The sequence below is a fragment of the Gadus morhua genome, chromosome 4, assembly GCF_902167405.1.
Source record: "Gadus morhua chromosome 4, gadMor3.0, whole genome shotgun sequence".
In the NCBI taxonomy this organism is placed as follows: domain Eukaryota; kingdom Metazoa; phylum Chordata; class Actinopteri; order Gadiformes; family Gadidae; genus Gadus; species Gadus morhua.
This window is the reverse complement of record NC_044051.1, coordinates 41,839,536-41,862,367: the sequence shown is the minus strand read 5'-3', so window position 1 is coordinate 41,862,367 and position 22,832 is coordinate 41,839,536. Positions and strand designations below refer to the sequence as shown.

General features: G+C 51.4%; 3 protein-coding genes across 3 annotated transcripts; 1 reads left to right on the top strand and 2 right to left on the bottom strand.

Moving 5' to 3' along the window:
* Positions 1-3,983: 3,983 nt before the first annotated feature.
* igfbp2a (insulin-like growth factor binding protein 2a) lies at positions 3,984-12,051 on the top strand. The gene is made up of 4 exons (XM_030355536.1): positions 3,984-4,471; positions 9,827-10,002; positions 10,501-10,641; positions 11,519-12,051. The coding sequence occupies exons 1-4, from the start codon at positions 4,105-4,107 to the stop codon at positions 11,675-11,677; spliced, it is 843 nt and encodes a 280-aa protein (XP_030211396.1). The 5' UTR covers positions 3,984-4,104; the 3' UTR covers positions 11,678-12,051.
* A 2,172-nt stretch (positions 12,052-14,223) lies between these two features.
* On the bottom strand, positions 14,224-18,353 carry LOC115542597 (insulin-like growth factor-binding protein 5). The gene is made up of 4 exons (XM_030354913.1): positions 17,611-18,353; positions 16,926-17,158; positions 16,282-16,401; positions 14,224-15,222 (listed from the first exon to the last, which is right to left on the bottom strand). The coding sequence occupies exons 1-4, from the start codon at positions 18,245-18,247 to the stop codon at positions 15,088-15,090; spliced, it is 1,125 nt and encodes a 374-aa protein (XP_030210773.1). The 5' UTR covers positions 18,248-18,353; the 3' UTR covers positions 14,224-15,087.
* Positions 18,354-22,287: 3,934 nt separating this feature from the next.
* LOC115542598 (tensin) lies at positions 22,288-22,743 on the bottom strand (the record flags this gene model as incomplete). The annotated part of the gene is given in 1 exon segment (XM_030354915.1): positions 22,288-22,743. A coding segment is annotated over 1 exon segment (132 nt), but the record flags the coding sequence as incomplete, so codon positions are not given.
* Positions 22,744-22,832: the final 89 nt, after the last annotated feature.

Genomic DNA, 22,832 nt, shown 5'->3' with positions numbered 1-22,832 from the left:
AGTGTTTACTGTGTGTCTGTGTACTGTGTGTGTACTGAGTGTGTACTGTGTGTACTGAGTGTACTGTGTGTACTGTGTGTGTACTGTGTGTGCGTGGTTGTGTCCACAGAAATCACTACAATCAAGGGGTTGCTGGAAGTGACGTCTGCTGTTGAAGTCAAAGCTGCGTTTCATAGACATTATATTTGTCTGTAAGCTACAAATGGTTCAACAAGCAAAACACAAACTGCGTTGAAGGACAAGAGGTTTCATGATCGAAGATTTATTCAGCGATATAGGCCTAAATAAGCCCCCCTAAAACCATATGTTCTATTATAACTGAACTCAACGTGCTCTGGATGGCATGAAGGCCAACATGAATTAGCATGCTAAGGTCTTCATTAAATGATCTGTATTCAAAATGACACTTTTAGATACCTCGTCGAGGGCTCACAGCATTGCGGACGGACGCTGCAGAACCACCAGAGCTGCTGGGTTGATGTTGTAACTCACAGGCGTCCCCAGCAGGGGGCGCCAGTAACACAGCAATATGCAGGAGTTCATATGCGCCATGAGTGAAGGCTCAGATTCGGTGTACGGTGAAGATATAGGCCTACTGTATAGTTATTAGCCACTTCTTCAAATCCATCTCACGGAAGGTATTTTTTTACACGCCATGATTGGCAGAGGGTCTTCGACGGCTGCTTGTTAGTAAACTAATGTGTGTTCCGCTCAATATGGTGACGATATATTTAGTCATTTAGTAGACGCTTCTATCCAGAGCGATCTACAGGGAATTCAGTCACAGGTGTTTTGACATAAGGTTATAAATAAACACAAAGAATTATAACATGACAAAGAACCACACACTCCTACGCACAGACACACACACGCACACGCACGCACACAGACACAAACACACACACACACGCCATAAGCGACCGGCGGCGTCTACACCAGCACCTCCCCCTACATCAGCAGGAGTGGGAGGAGCCTGCATGAGGGGGCGGGGCTCCAGAGTCAGGGGGCGGGGCCATGGAGATGTGTCTTGGGGAACTTATTTTGTGTCACGTCAAGCTGCTGTGTTGTTTATGGAGGAAATTTGAATTGCATAATAATTCATATTTTTACCGTTTTTTCCTTTAACTTGTTACTGTTTCGTTATTTTGCAGATGCATCGACTCAAAGTGACCAAAAGTGAATCTGCAAAATCCAGGAACATGGATTTTGCATTCCTCTGCTGTTGGTGTGAACCTTCCCGGGGTCAGAGAAGAGCAGTGATACCACTGGTTGGACCGTGGCTTCAGTGACCCCCCCCGTACGTAACTGGTAGCTGTTGGCGTTAGCGCACTAATGCTAAGACCACGGGGCCACGGCATTAGCCCCACAACTCAACGAGATACACCTTCTAAATAATTCAACCATGCATCTGTTCACCTGGGGATGTGTGATGTAACAAACAATGTTAAAAAGGCACATTCCAAAAACGAGAGTTCAGCCTATAACAGGCGAGCCTGGCCTCGCCAGACCAGCCTGTCAACAGACCGCTGACCAGCACGGGCGGCCATCTCTGTTGTCGTTGAAACGCCTCGACGGCGCGCCTGCACCCTGCACCCCACATCACCGTGTTCATCCCGCCACATGACGGTTTAACGGTTGTGATTGGTCCGTCGGTTTCGCCCCGGCGAACATTGTTTGTACGGGAGGAGGGGCAGACCTTATCCGCAGAGCAAAGTAAACATGAGCTCGTCTGGTTCCCAGGTTCATCACGAGCAGTGACTACGGCGCGGTCTGGTTCTGGAGAACCTTTTTCTTACTTCTCAACGATAGAGGTGGCTTCTGGTAGTCGCAGTGCTCCCGTCGGACCCTGGGAAGGTCCTGCTGTAGGTCCTTCTGGTGGTCGCAGTACTCCCGTCTGACCCTGGGAAGGTCCTGCTGTAGGTCCTTCTGGTGGTCGCAGTGCTCCCGTCGGACCCTGGGAAGGTCCTGCTGTAGGTCCTTCTGGTGGTCGCAGTACTCCCGTCTGACCCTGGGAAGGTCCTGCTGTAGGTCCTTCTGGTGGTCGCAGTGCTCCCGTCTGACCCTGGGAAGGTCCTGCTGTGAGGAGCAGGTCGGGGTCGGGGGCAACCGGCTCTGGGGCGAGCAGACGTCAGGCGTTGCACGTTCCCACAGACACTGCCTGGCGGTCCCCTGCTGTGATCGACCACCACCTCCTCCACCTCCACCTCCTCCTCCTCCTCCACCTCCACACTATCTGTCTCCTCTCTCTCTCTCTCTCTCTCTCTCTCTCTCTCTCTCTCTCTCTCTCTCTCTCTCTCTCTCTCTCTCTCTCTCTCTCTCTCTCTCTCTCTCTCTCTCTCTCTCTCTCTCTCTCTCTCTCTCTCTCTCTCTCTCTCTCTCTCTCTCTCTCTCTCTCTCTCTCTCTCTCTCTCTCTCTCTCTCTCTCTCTCTCTCTCTCTGCTCAACTGACCTCACATATTGTACCGAACCCGACCCCGCCACCAACGTCCTCCTCCTGTACACCCAAACACACACACACACACACACACACACACACACACACACACACACACACACACACACACACACACACACACACACACACTCGCAGGGAGCGTGACGTCACATACGAGCCATGTAGTCTTTCTCATTGTGTTTTCTCTACAGCCTTTAACTGAACAATTGCACAATAAACGGTCAAACTCTTGACATGAAAAATCTTCATTCAAATACACAAACAACATATGTCTAATCCAGGGCATATAAAAACTGGGACCAGAAGATATTTACTTTCTCTCCGTTGAAACCCATTCATATGTTACGATCTCATAGGTTCCATGGGGGTCCACTGGAAGGGGCGGACCTACGAGCTCTATAAATGCTCCCAGACCGGAAATGACTTAAAAAGTGCAACTTGGATTCAGGACCGCACCATAACAATAAGCTGTTATAACTTTATATCAGTCAGCTGTTATCCTGCTCTAAACCACCACACTAACAATAAGCTGTTATAACTTTATATCAGTCAGCTGTTATCCTGCTCTAAACCACCACACTAACAATAAGCTGTTATTACTTTATATCAGTCAGCCGTTATCCTGCTCTAAACCATCACACTAACAATAAGCTGTTATTACTTTATATCAGTCAGCCGTTATCCTGCTCTAAACCATCACAATAACAATAAGCTGTTTCACACAGCTTTTTGCCGTGATAATATATATTATATATTATATGATATAGATATCTATGTATAATATGGGTTTCTAAGAGCCATTGCGATACATCCACCGTAAACAGAGCGCATGGTACTGTGGCTACAAGCTGCTCAAGGGCCAGGTGATAAGATATATTATATGATATAGATATCTATGTATAATATGGGTTTCTACGAGCCATTGCGATAGGCCTACAGCCACCGTAAACAGAGCGCATGGTGGCTACAAGCTGCTCAGGGCCACACCCCCACCCCCCCTCCTTGACCTGCCTTGACACGCCCACCATAACCAGAGCGCATGGTACTGTGGCTACAAGCTGCTCAGGGCCACACCCCCACCCCCCTCCTTGACCTGCCTTGACACGCCCACCGAAACAGCGCATTTGGGGGAAGCTCAATGTGCGACTGGCTCGGAGTGGCTGTAACTCTGCACCACGGCTGAATTTCGGGGACGTCTTTGAATACTGTGTTTGTGGCCCACTAATACCTATATTAAAGCATCCATAAAATAGCATGGCATGGGATCTTTAAAGTCCATGGGATAGACCCCAGACCATCAATGGGGTCAATCCCCAGGCTCATCACAGAATCAGGTCGACCACAGACTCATCACAGAATGTCTACACATTAATATTCCTGAGCTGGCTACAACCGTTCAATCGATTCACATCTCTTTTAATTCCTATTATTTATTTATTTTTTTCTCTTCACAGTCGACCGGCGCTAGGACCCAGGGGACCACGTCTTCCCCATGGTCCTAGCGCCGGTCCCGCTGGCTGTCTGCACATTGGCTCCCCGACTCCCCGTTATCACTACCTGACCCAAGCACTCCACAACCACCAGAAGCACCACCACCACCACCACCACCACCACCACCACATTCCATCTCCAGACCGAACCCGTGCAGGATGGCTCCGTACGGGACCTCCTGCGTGCTGCTGCTGCTCTGCCTCGGCGCCTCCCTGGCCGAGATGGTGTTCCGATGCCCGGCGTGCACCGCGGAGCGCCAGGCGCTGTGCCCGCCGCCAACAGACACGTGCACGGAGATCGTGCGGGAGCCGGGCTGCGGCTGCTGCCCGGTGTGCGCCCGGCAAGAGGGCGACTTCTGCGGGGTGTACACGCCGAGGTGCTCCGGCGGTCTACGATGCTACCCGCAACCCGACTCGGAGCTACCGCTGGAGCAGCTGGTGCAGGGCCAGGGGCTGTGCGGCCACCAGATGGACCCGGAGCCCCCAACTTGGAGCCTGGATGCCCCCCGGGAGCACGCCAGCAGCGGTCAGTGACTGGACAGCTCCGGTTGTTTCCTCTTCCATCAATGTTTAATGGGAGTGTCTAGACCGGCCGGGACGGCGCAGCACCCCCGGGGCCCGGGCAGTTAGGATCGGGTGAAATGCGGTATGATGGGGTTTCCTCAGCGTGCCGTGGTGCGGATTGGGAGCGTGTAGGCTCATAGTGAGGTAGGCTACAGCAGGCTCTCTGTAGGGGAACTATGTGTGTGTAAAGGCGGCCAGCAGCAGCGGCTGCATCGTGCACGTTTAACAGCAGACGGAGATAGAGTCTAGACGTCTCCTGGTGTTGGTTAGGGTGGTGGTGGTGGTGGTGCTTAGGGTGGTGGTGCTTAGGGCGGTGGTGGTGAGGGTGCAGCGAGAGGAGGACTAGCTGAAGGCTGGACGGGTTGGACAGGAGTTGCATGAACAGTGGGAACCCAGCGGCAGTCTATCGATCCGTCCCGCCCGGGACTGGACTTGAGACTTTGAGCGCTGTTACTAAACCACACACGACACCGTTTTCACGAGAAGCAGACGAGATTAGACAGAAAGGGATTTGAACGCAGTGAGGTTTGGTTTAAGTGTGTTATGCCAAAAAAGTAATTCTCAATCAGATTCAGAATCTCTTTTATTTCATCTTATTGTTCATGTAGGCTACACAAGAGTAAAATGTTTACGCGTGGTTCCTCAACCGCAAGATAGCAGCAACAATATAAGATAAAGTAGGAAATAGGCCTAAATAAAAAATAAGGGGCAGCATCATGATATGATAATAAATAATATTAATAAAATAGGGTTAGTCATAACAAGAGAAAATAAATCAGAGGTAGTAACTTATAAGTAATGAAGTGTAAAGTGGACGTTCATATTGAGCTCTGCAACCCCAACAGATCCATGTTATGTGTGTGTGTGTGTGTGTGTGTGTGTGTGTGTGTGTGTGTGTGTGTGTGTGTGTGTGTGTGTGTGTGTGTGTGTGTGTGTGTGTGTGTGTGTGTAACCTGTGGATAGTCTCTGAGGAGGAGCCGTGCCCCAAAAGGGGAGCTCACCTCTGAACCTCAGCTTGCACGCGCTCAGTGAGTGGTATTGTATTTTACTCAGTGCTCCTCCTCCTGTCGGCCGACGAGGTCCTCCTCCTCCTCCTCCTCCTCCTCCTCCTCCTCCTCCAACTCCCCCTCCCCCTCCCCCTCTATGCTGTCCCCCTGCTCCTCCTCCTCCTCCTCCTCCTCCCCCTCCCCCTCCTCCTCTATGCTGTCCCCCTCCTCCTCCTCCCCCTCCCCCTCTATGCTGTCCCCCTGCTCCTCCTCCTCCTCCTCCCCCTCCCCCTCCTCCTCTATGCTGTCCCCCTCCTCCTCCCCCTCCCCCTCCTCCTCTATGCTGTCCCCCTCCTCCTCCTCCTCCTCCTCCTCCTCTATGCTGTCCCCCTGCTCCTCCTCCTCCTCCTCTTGCTCCTCCTGCTCCTCCTTTTCTATGCTGACCTCCTGCTCCTGCTCCCCCTCCTCCTCCTCGCTGTCCCCCTGCTCCTCCTCCTCCTTCTCCTCTTCCTCCTCCTCCTGCTCCTCCTTCTCCTCTTCCTCCTCCTCCTGCTCCTCCTCCTCCTTCTCCTCTTCCTCCTCCTCCTCTATGCTGACCCCCTGCTCCTCCTCCTCCTCCTCCTCATCCTGCTCCTCCTCCTCTTCCTCTTCCTCCTCTATGCTGACCTCCTGCTCCTGCTCCCCCTCCTCCTCCTCGCTGTCCCCCTGCTCCTCCTCCTCCTTCTCCTCTTCCTCCTCCTCCTGCTCCTCTTCCTCCTCCTCCTCTATGCTGACCCCCTGCTCCTCCTCCTCCTCCTCCTCCTGCTCCTCTTCCTCCTCCTCCTCTATGCTGACCCCCTGCTCCTCCTCCTCCTCCTCTTCCTCCTCCTCCTCTATGCTGACCCCCTGCTCCTCCTCCTACTCTTCCTCCTCCTCCTCTATGCTGACCTCCTGCTCCTGCTCCTCCTCCTCAGCCAATAGGGACCGACCAAACTGAACGCACCTAATAGACCGCGGTGAGGAGTAGCGCTGCCGATGGTAAAAGCCCTAACCTGACCTCTAGTGGAAGGAACAGGGATTACACCCAGACAGAACCAGGCCTCGACGACGCCACACAGCGGTGATAGCAGAGCCGCTGGAAGCAAACTGTTCTTAATCGTTAGAAAGAAGCCCACTAATTAACAACTGTTTCAATGTTAATCCATGTTTCAATGGCTTACTTATAGCATTGAGTTTAGCACCTATCGTTGCAGATTGATTTTCTTTTCGTTTCTCTCTTCCTTTTTGATGCTAGGATGGCATTTTTGATTACTATGCAATATTGGGAAATACATTTAGTTATTTTGGGGTGGTGATTTAATTACTAATGCCAATCGGGTACAGAAAATACAACTATATCAAATTATGCACCCTGGTACTCCAATAAACAAACTGGGCAGGAAGGCAAGATGTCAATGTGCGTTAGATAATCTATTCCCCATCGACGCAAACCTTGAGACCTTGGTTCCTCTCTCGTAAACATAAACCAGTTCTATGAACTACGGTCCTCTACAACAAGAAAAGGTTAAAGTTTGACTATAGTGTACTGGCTAGCAAGTTAATCAGTAAACCAAGGACAGGCCTCTTAAAGGGCTAGTAACCATATTAAGTCAGTTCATCACATGAAGTCAGTTCATCATATTAAGTCAGTTCATCACATTTAGTCAGTTCATCATATTAATTCAATTCATTAAATAATCAGTTCAGTATTTTAAGTTAGTTCAACAGTCTTAAGTCAGTCAAGTCATGTTAAGTTAGTTCAGCATATTAAGTGAATTCATTTTTAGGCAGATCACATGTCTTGTAGGGGAACAGACTTGGCAGAAATGGAATTTAATATTCATAAATATGAATATTAAATAAGTCAGTTCATCGCATCGAGTCAATTCATCGTATTAAGTCAGTTTATCGCATTAAGTCAATTCATAGAATTAAGTCAGTTCATCACGGGAAGTCTCTTCATCGCATTAAGTCAGTTCATCGTATTAAGTCAGTTCATCACACAAAGTCAGTTCATCACATGAAGTCTCTTCATCGCATTAAGTCAGTTCATCGCATTAGGTCAGTTCATCATATTAAGTTAGTTCATCACACAAAGTCAGTTCATCACATGAAGTCTCTTCATCGCATTAAGTCAGTACATCGCATTAGGTCAGTTCATCATATTAAGTCAGTTCATCACACAAAGTCAGTTCATCACATAAAGTCTCTTCATCGAATTAAGTCGGTTCATTGCATTAAGTCAGTTCATCATATTAAGTCAGTTCATCACACAAAGTCAGTTCATCACATAATTTCTCTTCATCGCATTAAGTCGGTTCATCGCATTGGGTCAGTTCATCACACAAAGTCAGTTCATCACACAAAGTCAGTTCATCACATGAAGTCTCTTCATCGCATTAAGTCAGTTCATCATATTAAGTCACTTCATCACACAAAGTCAGTTCATCACATAATTTCTCTTCATCGCATTAAGTCTCTTCATCGCATTAAGTCAGTTCATCATATTAAGTCAGTTCATTGCATTAAGTCAGTTCATCAGATTAAGTCAGTTCATCACACAAAGTCAGTTCATCACATAAAGTCTCTTCATCGAATTAAGTCAGTTCATCGCATTAAGTCAGCTCATCATATTAAGTCAGTTCATCACGTGAAGTCTCTTCATCGCATTAAGTCTCTTCATCGCATTAAGTCAGCTCATCATAATAAGTCAGTTCATCGCATTAAGTCAGCTCATCATATTAAGTCAGTTCATCACACAAAGTCAGTTCATCACATGAAGTCTCTTCATTGCATTAAGTCAGTTCATCGCATTAAGTCAGTTCATCATATTAAGTCAGCTCATCGCATTAAGTCAGCTCATCATATTAAGTCAGTTCATCATATTAAGTCAGCTCATCGCATTAAGTCAGTTCATCGCATTAAGTCAGCTCATGGCATCAAGACGGTTCCCATGGTGACAGCATGGCTAGCCCGCGAGTGCTCCATCGGATCCCGGGACACCCGGAGCCATGAGTGAGCCAGGTGGGATGGGGTGTGGCTGCCGGCCCCCCGCTGCCCCCCACTGGGGCTGGATTCCTGGGAGCGGGGGGGGGCAGGGCCAGACTGCGGCCCTGTTTGCTCTGGCTAATCCCTCGGCCGAGAGAACGGGGTCCTCAACGCAGACCAGGGCGGTCCTCCTAGACAGGGGTCCACCCACAGGGTGTGTGTGTATGTGTGTGTGTGTGTGTGTGTGTGTGTGTGTGTGTGTGTGTGTGTGTGTGTGTGTGTGTGTGTGTGTGTGTTCCTATGTTCATTTGTGTTTTGAATGTGTGTGTGTGTGTGTTTGTATGTAGGGGAGGAGTGTGTGTGTGTGTGTGTGTGTTTGTTGGCACGGAGGGAGGGGGAGTGTGTGTGTGTGTGTCTGTGTGTGTTTGGACAGTCTCCACCCTCTCCCAGCATCACTTGGAGAGGGTGGAGACCGTCCAATCACAGCAGGGAGTGTTATGTAAGACATCACAACACACACACCTGATTCCAGTTAACCTTTGACCCCTGCGATGTGTTCCCAGCAGAGAGAGCGAGGGAGGGAGGGAGGGGGAGAGAGACATCAGCGTCTTACAGGAATCAAAGTGTGTGTGTCTGTCTGTACGTGTCCGTGTGTACATGTCTGTCTGTCTGTCTGTCTGTCTGTCTGTCTGTCTGTCTGTCTGTCTGTCTGTACGTGTCCGTGTGTACATGTCTGTCTGTCTGTCTGTCTGTCCATGTGTACATGTTTGTGTGTGTCTGTCTATCCGTTTGTGTGTGTGTGTGTGTGTGTGTGTGTGTGTGTGCGTGTGTGTCTGGGTGTGTCTGTGTGCATGTGTGTGAACATGTATGTGTCTGTGTCTGCCTGTCCATCCATGTGTGTGTACATGTATGTGTGTGTCTGTCCCTGTATGTGTGTACATGTATGCGTGCGTGTCGTCGTGTGTATGTGTGTACATGTTTGTGTGTGTGTCTGTCAATCCGTTTGTGTGTTTGTGTGTGTGTGTGTGTGTGTGTGTGTGTGTGTGTGTGTGTGTGTGTGTGTGTGTGTGTGTGTGTGTGTGTGTGTGAGTGTGTGTGGTTGTGGGTGTGGGTGTACATGTATGTCTGGGTGTGTCTGTGTCCATGTGTGTGTCTGTCCCTGTATGTGTGTACATGTATGTGTGCGTGTCCTCGTGTGTATGTGTGTACAGGTATGTGTGTGTGTCTGTCCTTGTGAGTGTGTGTGTGTGTCAGTGTGTCCGTCCGACCCTGTGTGTGTACATGTGTGGGTGCTGACCTGGTGCTGTTCGCCCTCCCACCACTAGGGGAGGCTGTGGAGGCGGCGGTGGAGCTGGACGGGGAGGAGGCGGGCTGGAAGCCCAGCAAAGAGCCCTCCTGGCTGGGGCCCAAGGAGAGCGCCGTGCGCCTCCACCGCCAGGAGATGAAGGCCAAGATGAAGACTAACAAGGTGGAGGAGGCCCGGCCCGCCCGGCCCAAGCAGGTCAGCTTACTGTATTAACTAGTACTAACTAACGCTAACTAGTACTGACTTGACCAACAAGGTGGAGGAAGCCCGGCCCACCCGGCCCAAGCAGGTCAGTATACTGTATTAACTAGTGCTAACTAGTTCTAACTAGTGCTTGCTAATGCTAACTAGTACTGACTAGACCAACAAGGTGGAGGAGGCCCGGCCCGCCCGGCCAAAGCAGGTCAGCATACTGTATTAACTAGTGCTAACTAGTACTAACTAATGCTAACTAGAACTGACTAGACCAACAAGGTGGAGGAAGCCCAGCCCGCCCGGCCCAAGCATGTCAGCATACTGTATTAACTAGTGCTAACTAGTACTAACTAGTACTGACTAGACCAACAAGGTGGAGGAAGCCCTGCCCGCCCAAGCAGGTCATCATACTGACTTGTAGTAACTAGAACTGACTAGTACTAACTGGTAGTAGCTAGGTCTTACTCATACTAACTAGTACTACCTGTGTGTTGCCAGACGCAGTGCCAGCTGGAGCTGGACCAGGTGCTGGAGAGGATCTCCAGGATGCCCTTCAGAGAGAACCGAGGGCCCCTTGAGGACCTGTACGCCCTGCACATCCCCAACTGTGACAGGAGGGGGCAGTACAACCTCAAACAGGTGAGCCCCGCAGGACACCTAGGGTAACCCAGGGTAACCTAGGGTAACCTAGGGTAATCTAGGGGGACAGGTCAGCTTAGGGGTAGCTGTGGGTTAGGACTGGTTAGCTTAGGGGGTTCTGTGGGTTAGGGATGGTTAGTTGAGCGTTAGTTGTTTTGCTCTGTAAGGTGACCTTGGGTGTCTTGAAAGGCGCCTCTAAATTAAATGTATTATTATTATTAGAGCTGTCAGTTAAACGCGTTATTAACGGCGTTAACGCAAACCAAATTTAACGGCGTTAAATTTTTTATCGCGCGATTAACGTAATTATTTTATTAAAAAAAAAAGAAAATTTTTTTTTTTTTTGGCTCAAAACAAAGAAGCAGTAGCCTGACTGCTATGTTCAAATGACATTTGTTCAAAGCAGTCGTTTAATTGCACTATAGGCTCTTTTTTTGTATCGTCCTGTTTTGATCAGTGTATATGCCAATGTTGTTATCAATAAAAAATCATTTGCACAAGGCAAACAAACACTTCACCATGTTGATAAGAGAATTAAAATGAGAAGAATTATGGGACAAAAAAATCAAGGGATATTTAGCATAGAAAAATAATTTGCGATTAATCGCGATTAATTAGAGTTAACTATGACATTAATGCGATTAATCACGATTAAATATTGTAATCGCTTGACAGCTCTAATTATTATTAGTTAAGGTGTTAGGTTACAGCTGGTTAGTTTAGGTGTCAGGTAAGTTAACCGGTAACCCCCCTGCTGTCCCCGGTAACCCCCTGTTGCCCTGACAACCTCCCCGTTGCCCCCGGTAACCCCCCCGTTGCCCCCGGTAACCCCCCCGTTGCCCCCAGTAACGCCCTCTCTCTCCCGGTCCCGTCTCAGTGCAAGATGTCCCTCCACGGCCGCCGCGGGGAGTGCTGGTGTGTGAACGCCGCCACGGGCCGGCCCATCTCCGTCACCCCCGTGGTCCGGGGGGACCCCAACTGCGGCCAGTACCTGGGGACCCCGGAGATGGACTCCCCCGCCGCCCCCCAGATATAGGACGGCCCGAGAGAGAGAGAGAGAGACTAAGCCCTGCTAGTGTCTGTTGTGTTTTCAGTTAGCCCTGCTAGTTTTTGGGTTCGGTGAATTCGGCGAATTCGCGGCGGGCCACTCCGACGGCGTGCGCCGCGGGCCGCACGCGCCTCCGGGACGCGCCGCTCGCGGTGTGGCGGGGGGGGGGGGGGGGGGGAATGGGCGGAGCCTCGGACCGATGCCAGCGGACGTGTGCGGGCGCGCGGCGGCGGTTGGACACCGATCGCGCGCCCCCGCCTCCGGTTGTTCCACCTTCAGAGTCTGCAGCGTCCCGACGTTACACCTGTTGTTGTTTTGTAATGTTTAATAAAATGTGCGGACCCCCCACGGCGCTCATGGTCCAGGTGTGTGCCTCTTTTGGTCAGCAGTCTAACACGCAGGTGCCTAAAGGTTGGGTTTAGTTCCACGCAACACAATGACCACGCAGGTGCTATGTTTTTGTTGTTGGGAGTTGGACTCTGAGCGAGCAAACCAACTCAAACACCTTTAAAAATGGCGGTGTTTAGGGAAGTGAGAATGATGTGGTTAGCGGACCAATCCCAGCCCTTGCTGCGTCGCCTCGAGGCAAGGTTACAATTTTGTGGAGGCGCACGTCCGGCCCTTGCGTTAACCCCCTTGCGTTGCGTCCGAGCATAACTTTATGTGAACTCTCCATGGTTCCTCCTACAAGCGGTATCCTGCTTTTGCGTGTGCAACCACTGAGGTGCTGTTAAAGGGACGTTGTTAGAGTCGGGGTCTCTGGGCGTTTCTGTCAGCTGGCTCTGGTGGAGATGCTCTTTTTGGCTCAGGTCCACATTAATAGTTTCAAACTGACCTTGATTTCGAAGTTGTCATTAATCCCCCGGAAAAATCTCATTAGTTTCACAGTGTCTTTTATATCGGTACTTTCAAGGGACAACGAGAAACTTTAACGACTGTGCTTTCTTGCATGACACCATCGGCCAAGTCTTCATCAATGAGTTATATGGCGTGTAACTGTTCTGAGTGATGAACGTTTTCAAATGTGCTTTTGTTTTCTTGACATAAACGACTCGCTGTCTCCAACGCATTCCTTCATAACTCCCCTCAGAGAAAGACTTGCTTGCCATTACTAGTTTGCATGCGCCCGCAGATAATTGCGTTTTGGGCTGACGTCTTGAATTGTGGATTGACAAACACAAATGTTTTGCTGATAACCATCCTGTCAATCTCACTCTATCATAAAGCATAATAATGCACAAAGAAATCTTAAAAAAATAAAAATAATAATAATAATAATTCTGAAAACTGCAGAAACAACAGTGAGCCATTTGGAAACAAAGTATGAATGTAGTTTGGTTGTTTATTATTATTGATTTATTGATTTGGGATGAACGGTCTGTATTCTTCTTATTATTATTATTATACCGGCATCACTGCAAAGTGCTGGAGATAGAATAATCAAACTCACATACTCTGTATTCATTCATAGTCAAACACAAATAAAAATAGTAATGCATTACAGTTCAGTCCTATGCAATTGAGGTTTAATATCTGTCAGGTGCTAACAATATATCACAGTTACACAGCATCACACTGTTGAAAACAGAACAATTCTACGGAGGAAATATTTTGACCGAAGACGAGGACGCCACTGTTCGGCCATTGTTAGCTTAGCCGCATCAGAAGCTCTGGCTCTTCTTTGTCTTTACTATAGTTAGCTTAGCATCTCCGATGATAACTCTGGCCATAGTTAGCTTAGCATCTCTGATGATAACTCTGGTCATAATTAGCTTAGCCTCACCAATGATAACAGGCCATAGTTAGCTTAGCCTCACCAATGATAACACTGGCCATAGTTAGCTTAGCCTCACCAGGTCGTGGTTAGCCTAGCTTCACCAATGATAATTCTGGTCATAGTTAGCGTCACCAATGAAAACACTGGCCATAGTTAGCTTAGCCTCACCAAAGATAACTCTGGCCTAGGTGCAGTGGAAAGTTACACAGTGGGGCCAACAAACTCTGCGACATGCAAAGCTGCATTCAAAGCAGGAGGGCCAGAGGCCACTGGTTTCCATATGAACTGGGAGCCCTGGTGCTGGGAGCAGCTGCGCCATGCAGTGGTTTGCATGTAGGATCTGCACGCAAACGACCGAGAGTGTGGGGGAGTCGGGGAGGGAGGGAGGGAGGGAGGGAGGGAGGGAGACCGGAGACTCACCGTCGGCGAGGAGCTGACATTCCCTCTGATATATTTCCAGATATATAAAAAGAATAAAAATAAAATATATATTGTCCGTATAGTGGATATATTCCCGTGCTTTAGATATATTTCCCTTTCAATAGATAAACGACCCTTGGTTCTTCTATGTTAGTTAAATCTGGGTTAACTTGTCCTGTACTTTCTGCGGTGACACCCACACTCATCATGTCTTATCACAGGGGTCACCAACACAGTGCCAGGGCGCCCGCGGGCACCACATGTGGTGCCCGCGGGCGCCTCATGTGGTGCCCGCGGGCGCCTCATGTGGCGCCCGCGGGCACCACATGAGGCGCCCGCGGGCACCACATGAGGCGCCCGCAGGGACCACATGATCAGTTTCCTCACATAGATGAGTATCATTAATCAATATTAATAATACATAACGAAAGGCAAACTGAGCAAATTGGTTATTTCAGAAGAGTGTATCAAGCTGGGTGCCCTTCGTATGACTCGGTACCCATGAAGGTTCAAAAAGGTTGGTGACCCCTGTCTTATCATAACATACGTGTTGACGGTAAGGTGCGTGCGGTCGCGCCCGCTCTCACCGACCGAGGGGTCTTTTTGGCGGGAACATGAACCCTTCAGCGGGGGGGCGACTTGGCTCGTTACGTGGCGGGAAAGTTACAACCAACTGCCCTCCATTCGACCTTTTGACCTTTCCATCTACAGCGGCCCTGAGGAGAGGGGAAGGCCCCCCTGCTGAGGAAGACCTCACGGCTCCTGCTAACAGCTAGCAGCTAGCCCTGTTTATAGCCAAGTGCACCGAAGTGTCGATGAAGAGGAAGAGGGTCAGGTTCCCAGACATGCACACGACTCGTCTTCACGTGAATCACCGTGAAGCCTGCGACTCAGACCTTGTATCTTTAAGTCAAATACAAAAATAGATATATGTTTCCTTTTCTATCGGTTACAGAGGTATAGAGATAATGTATAAAATACTCATACAGTTGGGGATTAACATCTGAGTGCTGGTGCATGATGGGTAATGGAGTGATGCATCGTTTGGTGCATGATGGGTAATAACTGGTCTTTTGAAACCAGGTCACCTGGTGCCGTGTGGGTGTGAGGTGTTTGTGTGTTCTAGGGGCGGGGCAGTCGATCTGCAGTCTTCATGCTGATTGGGTGAGGAGGGAGGGGTTCTGCGCCAGTCCGAGCGCTCTCATTCGTTGCCGTTGCTGTCGTCGGGATCCTTGCACTGTAGGTCTCCGCCGCTGTAGACGCTTCCCACAAGTTTGATGCCCAAGGGGTCCACACACCAGCAGATACCCCTCTTCCTCCCCCGCGATGGTTTGCACTGAGAGGAGGAGGAAGATGAGGAGGATGAGGAGAAAGGAGGTACAGGTAACCCTGGGGATACAGGTAACCCAGGAGGTACAGGTAACTCTGGGGATACAGGTAACCCAGGAGGTACAGGTAACTGGAGGTACAGGTAACCCAGGAGGTACAGGTAACTGGAGGTACAGGTAACTGGAGGTACAGGTAACCCAGGAGGTACAGGTAACTGGAGGTACAGGTAACTGGAGGTACAGGTAACCCAGGAGGTACAGGTAACTGGAGGTACAGGTAACTGGAGGTACAGGTAACCCAGGAGGTACAGGTAACTCTGGGGATACAGGTAACCCAGGAGGTACAGGTAACTGGAGGTACAGGTAACCCAGGAGGTACAGGTAACTGGAGGTACAGGTAACTGGAGGTACAGGTAACCCAGGAGGTACAGGTAACTGGAGGTACTGGTAACTCTGGAGGTTCAGGTAACTTAGGGGTACAGGTGACTGTGGAGGTACAGGTAACTCTGGAGGTACAGGTAACTCTGGAGGTTCAGGTAACTCTGGAGGTTCAGGTAACTTAGGGGTACAGGTAACTCTGGAGGTTCAGGTAACTTAGGGGTACAGGTGACAGTGGAGGTACAGGTAACTTAGGGGTACAGGTAACTCTGGAGGTGCAGGTAACTCTGGAGGTTCAGGTAACTTAGGGGTACAGGTGACTGTGGGGGTTCAGGTAACTTAGGGGTACAGGTGACTGTGGAGGTACAGGTAACTTAGGGGTACAGGTGACTGTGGGGGTTCAGGTAACTTAGGGGTACAGGTAACTCTGGAGGTTCAGGTAACTCTGGAGGTTCAGGTAACTTAGGGGTACAGGTAACTCTGGAGGTTCAGGTAACTTAGGGGTACAGGTGACTGTGGAGGTACAGGTAACTTAGGGGTACAGGTAACTCTGGAGGTACAGGTAACTCTGGAGGTTCAGGTAACTTGGGGGTACAGGTGACTGTGGAGGTACAGGTAACTTAGGGGTACAGGTGACTGTGGGGGTTCAGGTAACTTAGGGGTACAGGTGACTGTGGGGGTTCAGGTACCTGCTTCCTCTTGTAGAAACCCTTCTTGTCACAGTTGGGGAGGTAGAGGGAGAGAGCCGCGACCCGAGAGGAGACCCTCATACTCTGGATCACATGATCCAGTCTGGTCCTGCAGGGGCCCTGCACGCACACACACACACACACACACACACACACACACACACACACACACACACACACACACACACACACACACACACACACACACACACACACACACACACACACACACAGTCACACGGGCACGCACACATACACACACAGAGGTACGCACACAAACACACAAATATTTACACATATGCTTGCACACATACGTACCATCCACTATTTTTTCAAGGAATAAATGACATGCGTGTGCGTGTGTGGGGTGCTCACGTGTGCGTGTGTGTTTGTGCATGTGGGTGCATGTCTGCCTCTGTGTGCGTGCGTGCGTGTTTGCCTGCATGTGTTTGCATGTGGGTGTGTGCGTGTGCGAAGCACACAAATAAACACATGCATGAGTATGCGTGTGTATGCGCACACCACAATATTGACCACGCTAAGTATGCGCCGGTCAAACGTGCCCGTGTGTTACATCTACATGAGGGTGAGTGTGTATGTGTGTGTGCAATGCCATGTGTGTGCGGCTACGTAGCGCGACGTACAAACTGTGGCTGGGGTTTCTCCGGGGCCAGGGGCCTGGGGTCCAGGGGCCTGGGCTCCAGGCCGCCCCGAGAGGCGCCCTGCCGGGCCAGCTGTTTCCCCCTCTCCCGGGCTAGCTTCATGGCCTGGGCCTTGCGGCGCCCGACGTGGTCGCGGTCCCCGTACAGCGGCACCCTCGAGGGGGCCCCGAAGAGCAGGGGCCCCCCTAGCTTAGCATCGCCCGGAGATACCCCATCTGGGGGAGCAGGGGGGAGAGACAGGGAGGAGGCAGGGGATGGGGTAGAGAGAGAGAGGAGGAGAAAAGGGGGAGGGAGAGGATGGAGAGGGAAGGGGAGGGAGAGAGAGGGAGGAGGAGGGGAGGAGGCAGGGGATGGGGTAGAGAGAGAGAGGAGGAGAAAAGGGGGAGGGAGGGGGAGGGAGAGAGAGGGAGGAGTGGAGGAGAGAGATGGGGGAGAGGGGATCTAATTAAATTGAATGATCATTAATACATTAACCAATACAATAGGTTCCCTCACACTCTGAGCTTGGTCCCCTAATACTAATAATCATAACGATAATAACAATTCATAACCATAACCATAATAATCATGTTGGCCTGTTAACACACTAACGGGAAACCGACCGGTCGGCCGGTGGTTTGGGAGGCACCACGTTCACGGAGGTTCCCCGCGGAGCCGAGCCACTCACCGTCGCGCGGCCAGAGTTGTCGTTTGAACGGCGCCTCGGCCCGGCACGCGCCGCGGCCGTGGAGCAGCGCGCGCAGGGGCTTCTCCTCGCCGGCCTCCGGCAGGCACCGGAGCCCCCGGGCGCACGGCCCGGTGTACACGCCGCAGGGCCGGCCCGCCTCCAGCGCGCACGTCAGGCAGCAACCGCAGCCGGGCTCCTTCACGGGCTCCCGGCAGCCCGGGGCCACGGGCGCGCACAGCGCCAGCGTCTTGGGGTCGCACGCCTCGCAGGGCACGTAGGAGGCGGCGCGGGACGGCGCCGCGTGGAGCAGAGCGGCGAGCAGGACCAGGGCGAGCAGGGGCGGCATGGCACCAACCTGAGAGGGGGGGACCCGCTCGGATGCTCCCACACGCGCGTCTACACGTCCGGCGGGCTGCGCGCGAGGGTCGACGACGTCCGCAGGCGGGGGTCCTCGTCCAACCTCAGTCAACGCAGGGGGGGGGGGGGCAGAGCGGTCCGCGGCGCGTTTGGATAGTCTGGAAGCCGACGGCGGAGTCCTCTCGCGTGCTTCCTCCTCGCGCGGCGGGCTCTGTGTGTTGTGGCGCGCACCGCCCCCGCGGCCCGTGGTTAACAAAACCGCCCCGGGGCTCGCGTGCATCGGCGCGTGACGGGGGAGGCGGGCCGTGACGCTGATCTCACGGTGTGAGGAGGAGGAGGAGGAGGAGGAGGTGTAAGGTGAGTCGGAGGTATAAGGTGAGGAGGAGGGAAGCAGGTGTTAGGTGAGGAGGAGGAGGAGCTAGGGGAGGAGGAGGTGAGGAGGAGGCGGAGCTAGGGGAGGAGGAGGTGAGGAGGAGGAGGAGCTAGGGCAGGAGGAGGTGAGGAGGAGGCGGAGCTAGGGGAGGAGGAGGTGAGGAGGAGGAGGAGCTAGGGCAGGAGGAGGTGAGGAGGAGGAGGAGCTAGGGCAGGAGGTGAGGAGGAGGAGGAGCTAGCGGAGGAGGAGGTGGTGAGGGCATGAGGGCTGCGTTCCACTAACCTTGCAGATGTTAATCTCTGCTTGCTGAACTCAGCCCTTCCTGGAGATCCGGGGTTTGATAATGAAGAGATCACCGTGGAAACCGGCTGATATCTGAGCAGACTCCCAACACCTCCCTCATGGCCCTGCCTCCCCTCCCCCCCATCTCACTTTCCTCACCCCCTCTGAGAGCAGTTGAACACACTTTGCATGTCTCTCTCTCTCTCTCTCCCCCCCCTCTCTCTCTCCCTCTCTCTCTCCCCCCCTCTCTCTCTCTCCCCCCCCTCTCTCTCTCTCTCTCTCTCTCTCTCTCTCTCTCTCTCTCTCTCTCTCTCTCTCTCTCTCTCTCTCTCTCTCTCTCTCTCTCTCTCTCTCTCTCTCTCTCTCTCCTCTCTCTCTCTCTCTCTCTCATACACACCAATATTTCAACTTTCAGGACAATTCATTCAAAATGTTTCCCTTTTCTCCACTACAATAAGTGTATGGAGTCTACGTGTTGGAGGAAATAAAATGACTTGTATAGCCTATTAAAAAAATAACTTGAAATCTGGAAATGCTTCAAGGCTCGGTTCTAACGGGTCCACGGACCAGCTCCGGCCCGCGATCCAGAGTTCTGGAAGCACTTAGAGCCCAGGTTCTCCTCAGTAGTGTCGGAGAACCTGTGCTCCCATACAGGAGGCACCCCAGACCTAATGGGTCGGCCGTAACAAGCGGTTTGTTGTGGTTTCTCTGTTTCCGCAGGCTGTGGGCTGCTCAGGTGACTCAGGTGTGGGAAGGTCGCGGTGGAAGGTCGTCCCTGGCTGGTGTCTGTCCACAGCACCCGACGTTCAACCATCACCACGGAGCCACGATGGGGGCGCCATGACGATCTGACGACGCAGCCATTCTGCAGTGACTCTGACTGAGAGACACACGTCATTGAGGAACAGATAGGGGTTCATTTCTGCGTGGTTTGTCAGAATCCTGCGCACACACGCCGGGCAACGAGTGTCCTACGAGAGGTTTAATTACACCAAATGTGCACTAGATGGCGATATTTCCACCATCGCGTCTAATGTGTACAACGTCGTCGGATAACCGTAATGAAATGCTCCTAGCTGGAAGTCTGTTTCTCTCCTCTGACTACAATCAACGCAGCTTCCGTCACAGACGCCATTTTGGGATTTAAAATACAACCTGGTTTAAGAATATATACATATACATATACACACACACAAAAGGCCTATTTAATGCTTCATGAATTTAAAATGGGATCGACAAGAATGAGTGAAACGGTGTGAATGGTTAAGAAAGACGGAGACTAGAGGGCCCACTGATTTGTATTGCTTTAATCTATTTTTTTTCTTCTGTAGAACAGGTAAGCCATGACATTAGGATGTAAATAATGACCAATGGAGCACACACACCCGCCTCGCTCCTCCGTTCAAAACAGGGATAACTTTATCAAAAGCCAAGAAGGGTCAAGGAACGTTTCATTCCTGCGACATGCCAGTGGTTGGTTCTTTACAAGTCGTCGGTATAGCTGTGTTGGATGTTTTATCATGGTTCCTACTTTGATTCGCCTAATTGTTAAAGGTTGCCTGCATTCGCATGCGGATAGAGGAGGTCTTTGGGTCGCTACTGTCGGCCTTCTTCTTAGCTTTTGATGAGTTGTGATGATGCAAAACGCGTCGACAACTCAACCTCGTTTGGCAGATTTTCCTTCTTTTTTTTTTAAAAGAATAAATAATAACAATAAATTAATAACCCCAAAAATACACGCGGCCGCCTCTTGAGACTTTCAGCGGCGTGCCGAGAGGGCCTGGAGCCCGCGGGCGCACTCCGAACCAAACGGGAGCCGTCCTCGCCGCCGTGGCGCCGGTCAACGTCGCGCTCGCGGACCCCTTTCCACCGACCCCCTCCCCCCCCCGCTGAGAGACACAAGAGAGCGTAACACACGGCAACGAATATGGATGAGTCCTGCCCGGGAGGCCCGGGGGGAGGTCGTCCACGACAGTCGGTGGGGGGGGGGGCCGTACCGGGCGCCGGACTCCCCGACCGACACTGAACGCAACATGCAGCTCCACGGTAACACTGTACGTTTGAATCTTTGGCAAACGATAAGGTGGTAGCATGGGTCTATACGGCTGTTTCCTATTGCATTGTGGCTTGGCTTTTCAAACCGCTTCATTCGTCCACTAGCATGCTGTCCTATCCCTAAAACTAGCAACAATCCCGTTTGGAGTGGAAATACACTTCTTCTTCTTTTTTTCTTTTTTTTTTAATTAGCTTGTTAAAAACACGTCGCCATCGTTTGAACGTTCGCTCCCGCCGCTGCCGCGTTTTTCCGGTGAACTCAAAACATGACAGTCGCCGACCGGCACTCAAATAAAAAGAAAGCATAAATGTACAACGTAATGTACACGGTATATCCAAACACATTTCAAAATCCTCGGACTTTGAAATCATTAGCCAAAATAAGTATATATATTTTTTTCTCCGCCCCATGGGGTAAACCTCATAATCTAGACTGTACAATATATGTATATATGAGTAACCATGAGAAACTGATGCAACAAAAATAAATATTTTTTTCGCTATGTCACCTTCCAAAGTCGAACATCTATGTACATTTGTATCGATAGCAATGTCCTTAGCTTATTGTGAGTGTAGACCTAGCAGGCTCCGCCTCTCCGCGGCGGACTAGCTCCTCCGCATTCTCGTCTAAAATGTAAATATTGAACGACATGGCAACTACAGACGTCGGAGGGGAGGGGGCTGGGGGCGTCGCCTTGGCAACGGAGGGGAGGGGAGGGGAAGAGGGGGGGCGATACGGGCAGCAACCGTGGAGAAAAATATTGCATCGCATATCGCCACGTGACTACTTCAGCGACGGCATGACTAACTATTTTTTTGTTTTTAAAGTTTGTTTTTTAACTCGTTTTTTTTTTCCTCATAGAGAAGAGAGAGTAGAAAAAGTTGTTCGTTTTTTTTGTCTATTTCATGCAGTCGGGGGACGGGCCAAACAACACGGGGGTGTGATGCTGGGGGGGGGGGGGAGGGGGGTGAACACACCGCACAGGGCTTACCCCGAGAGAGGGGGGGGGGGGGGGGGGTGCAAGCTGGGAGGTGGTTGTGTTGGAGGGGTGGAGGGGTTGTCATTTTCGGACTAAAACATGCAGGACTGATGGTGTGTCCGGTTGGCGCCATCTTGTGGACGGGCGGCAGGACAGCGATCCACCCCCCTCCCTCCCCCCTCCCTCCCCCCGCTGAGCGAGGGAGGGGAGGGAGGGGGGAGGGCAGCAGAGCTGGCGCTGCATTGTTCTGAGAGCCAAGAGTCCATTTTTTTTTTTGTGTTTGTTCTTTTGTTTTTTCTTTCCGTGCAGAAGAGCCCTTATTTATTTTTTTAACACACGACCGGCCTGGGAACGAGGGCTAGAGGTCAAAGATCAAGTCAACATGCATAAGGTCTTCAGAGGTCAAGGTCAGAGGTCACACTCCTCTACAGGACGTCCTCGAGGACATCTTATATTTATTTTTTTATTTTATTTTTTTCAACCTGAAGACCAATGTCCATGAACTCGCGTTCTGCCTCCATTTTGTTTTTTTCTCTCTTGTCGACGACGGAAGGCGGGAAACCGTCTCCACCGGGGAAACAAAAATGGCTTCTTCTTTTGGAAAACATCACATCCTGTGTTTTCTTTTTCTTTTTTTGACTGCCTTTGGTAAATCCGTACTCTCGTCCGTCCGTCGACGAGCCTAGCCCTGCGTTTTAACCTCGCGGCTAGCTAGCTAGAGGCTAGCTAGCATCTTCACCTCAGGGTCGCTCCTGGGACGGCCTCCCGCCCGGTCGACCGCCAAACGCCTGGAAACGGAAACACCCTGTCAACGACCGCACGAACCAACGAGGGGGAGAACGGAGGGGAGGAGGGGGAGAGAGAAGGGAGGAACAGGAGGAGAGGAGTCCTTCGATTGGGCGGGACAAAAACAGAAGAGGGGCGACGAGGGAGACAAATGTCCGCCGGGGGTGTTCAGCGCTTCATCATCCTGGAGAGGAAGGACAGGATGGCGGGAGCCGGCTGGGCGGGGTCCAGCTCGGCGAACAGGTGGCTGACGTTGTCCGTGGTGCTGCCCTGTTTACGGGCCACGAAGCCAAAGAGCCTGGAGGAGGAGGAGGGGGAGAGGGGGGGAGGAGGAGAGGTGGGGGGGATAGGGGGGGGAGGAGGAGAGGTGGGGGGGAGAGGGGGAGAGA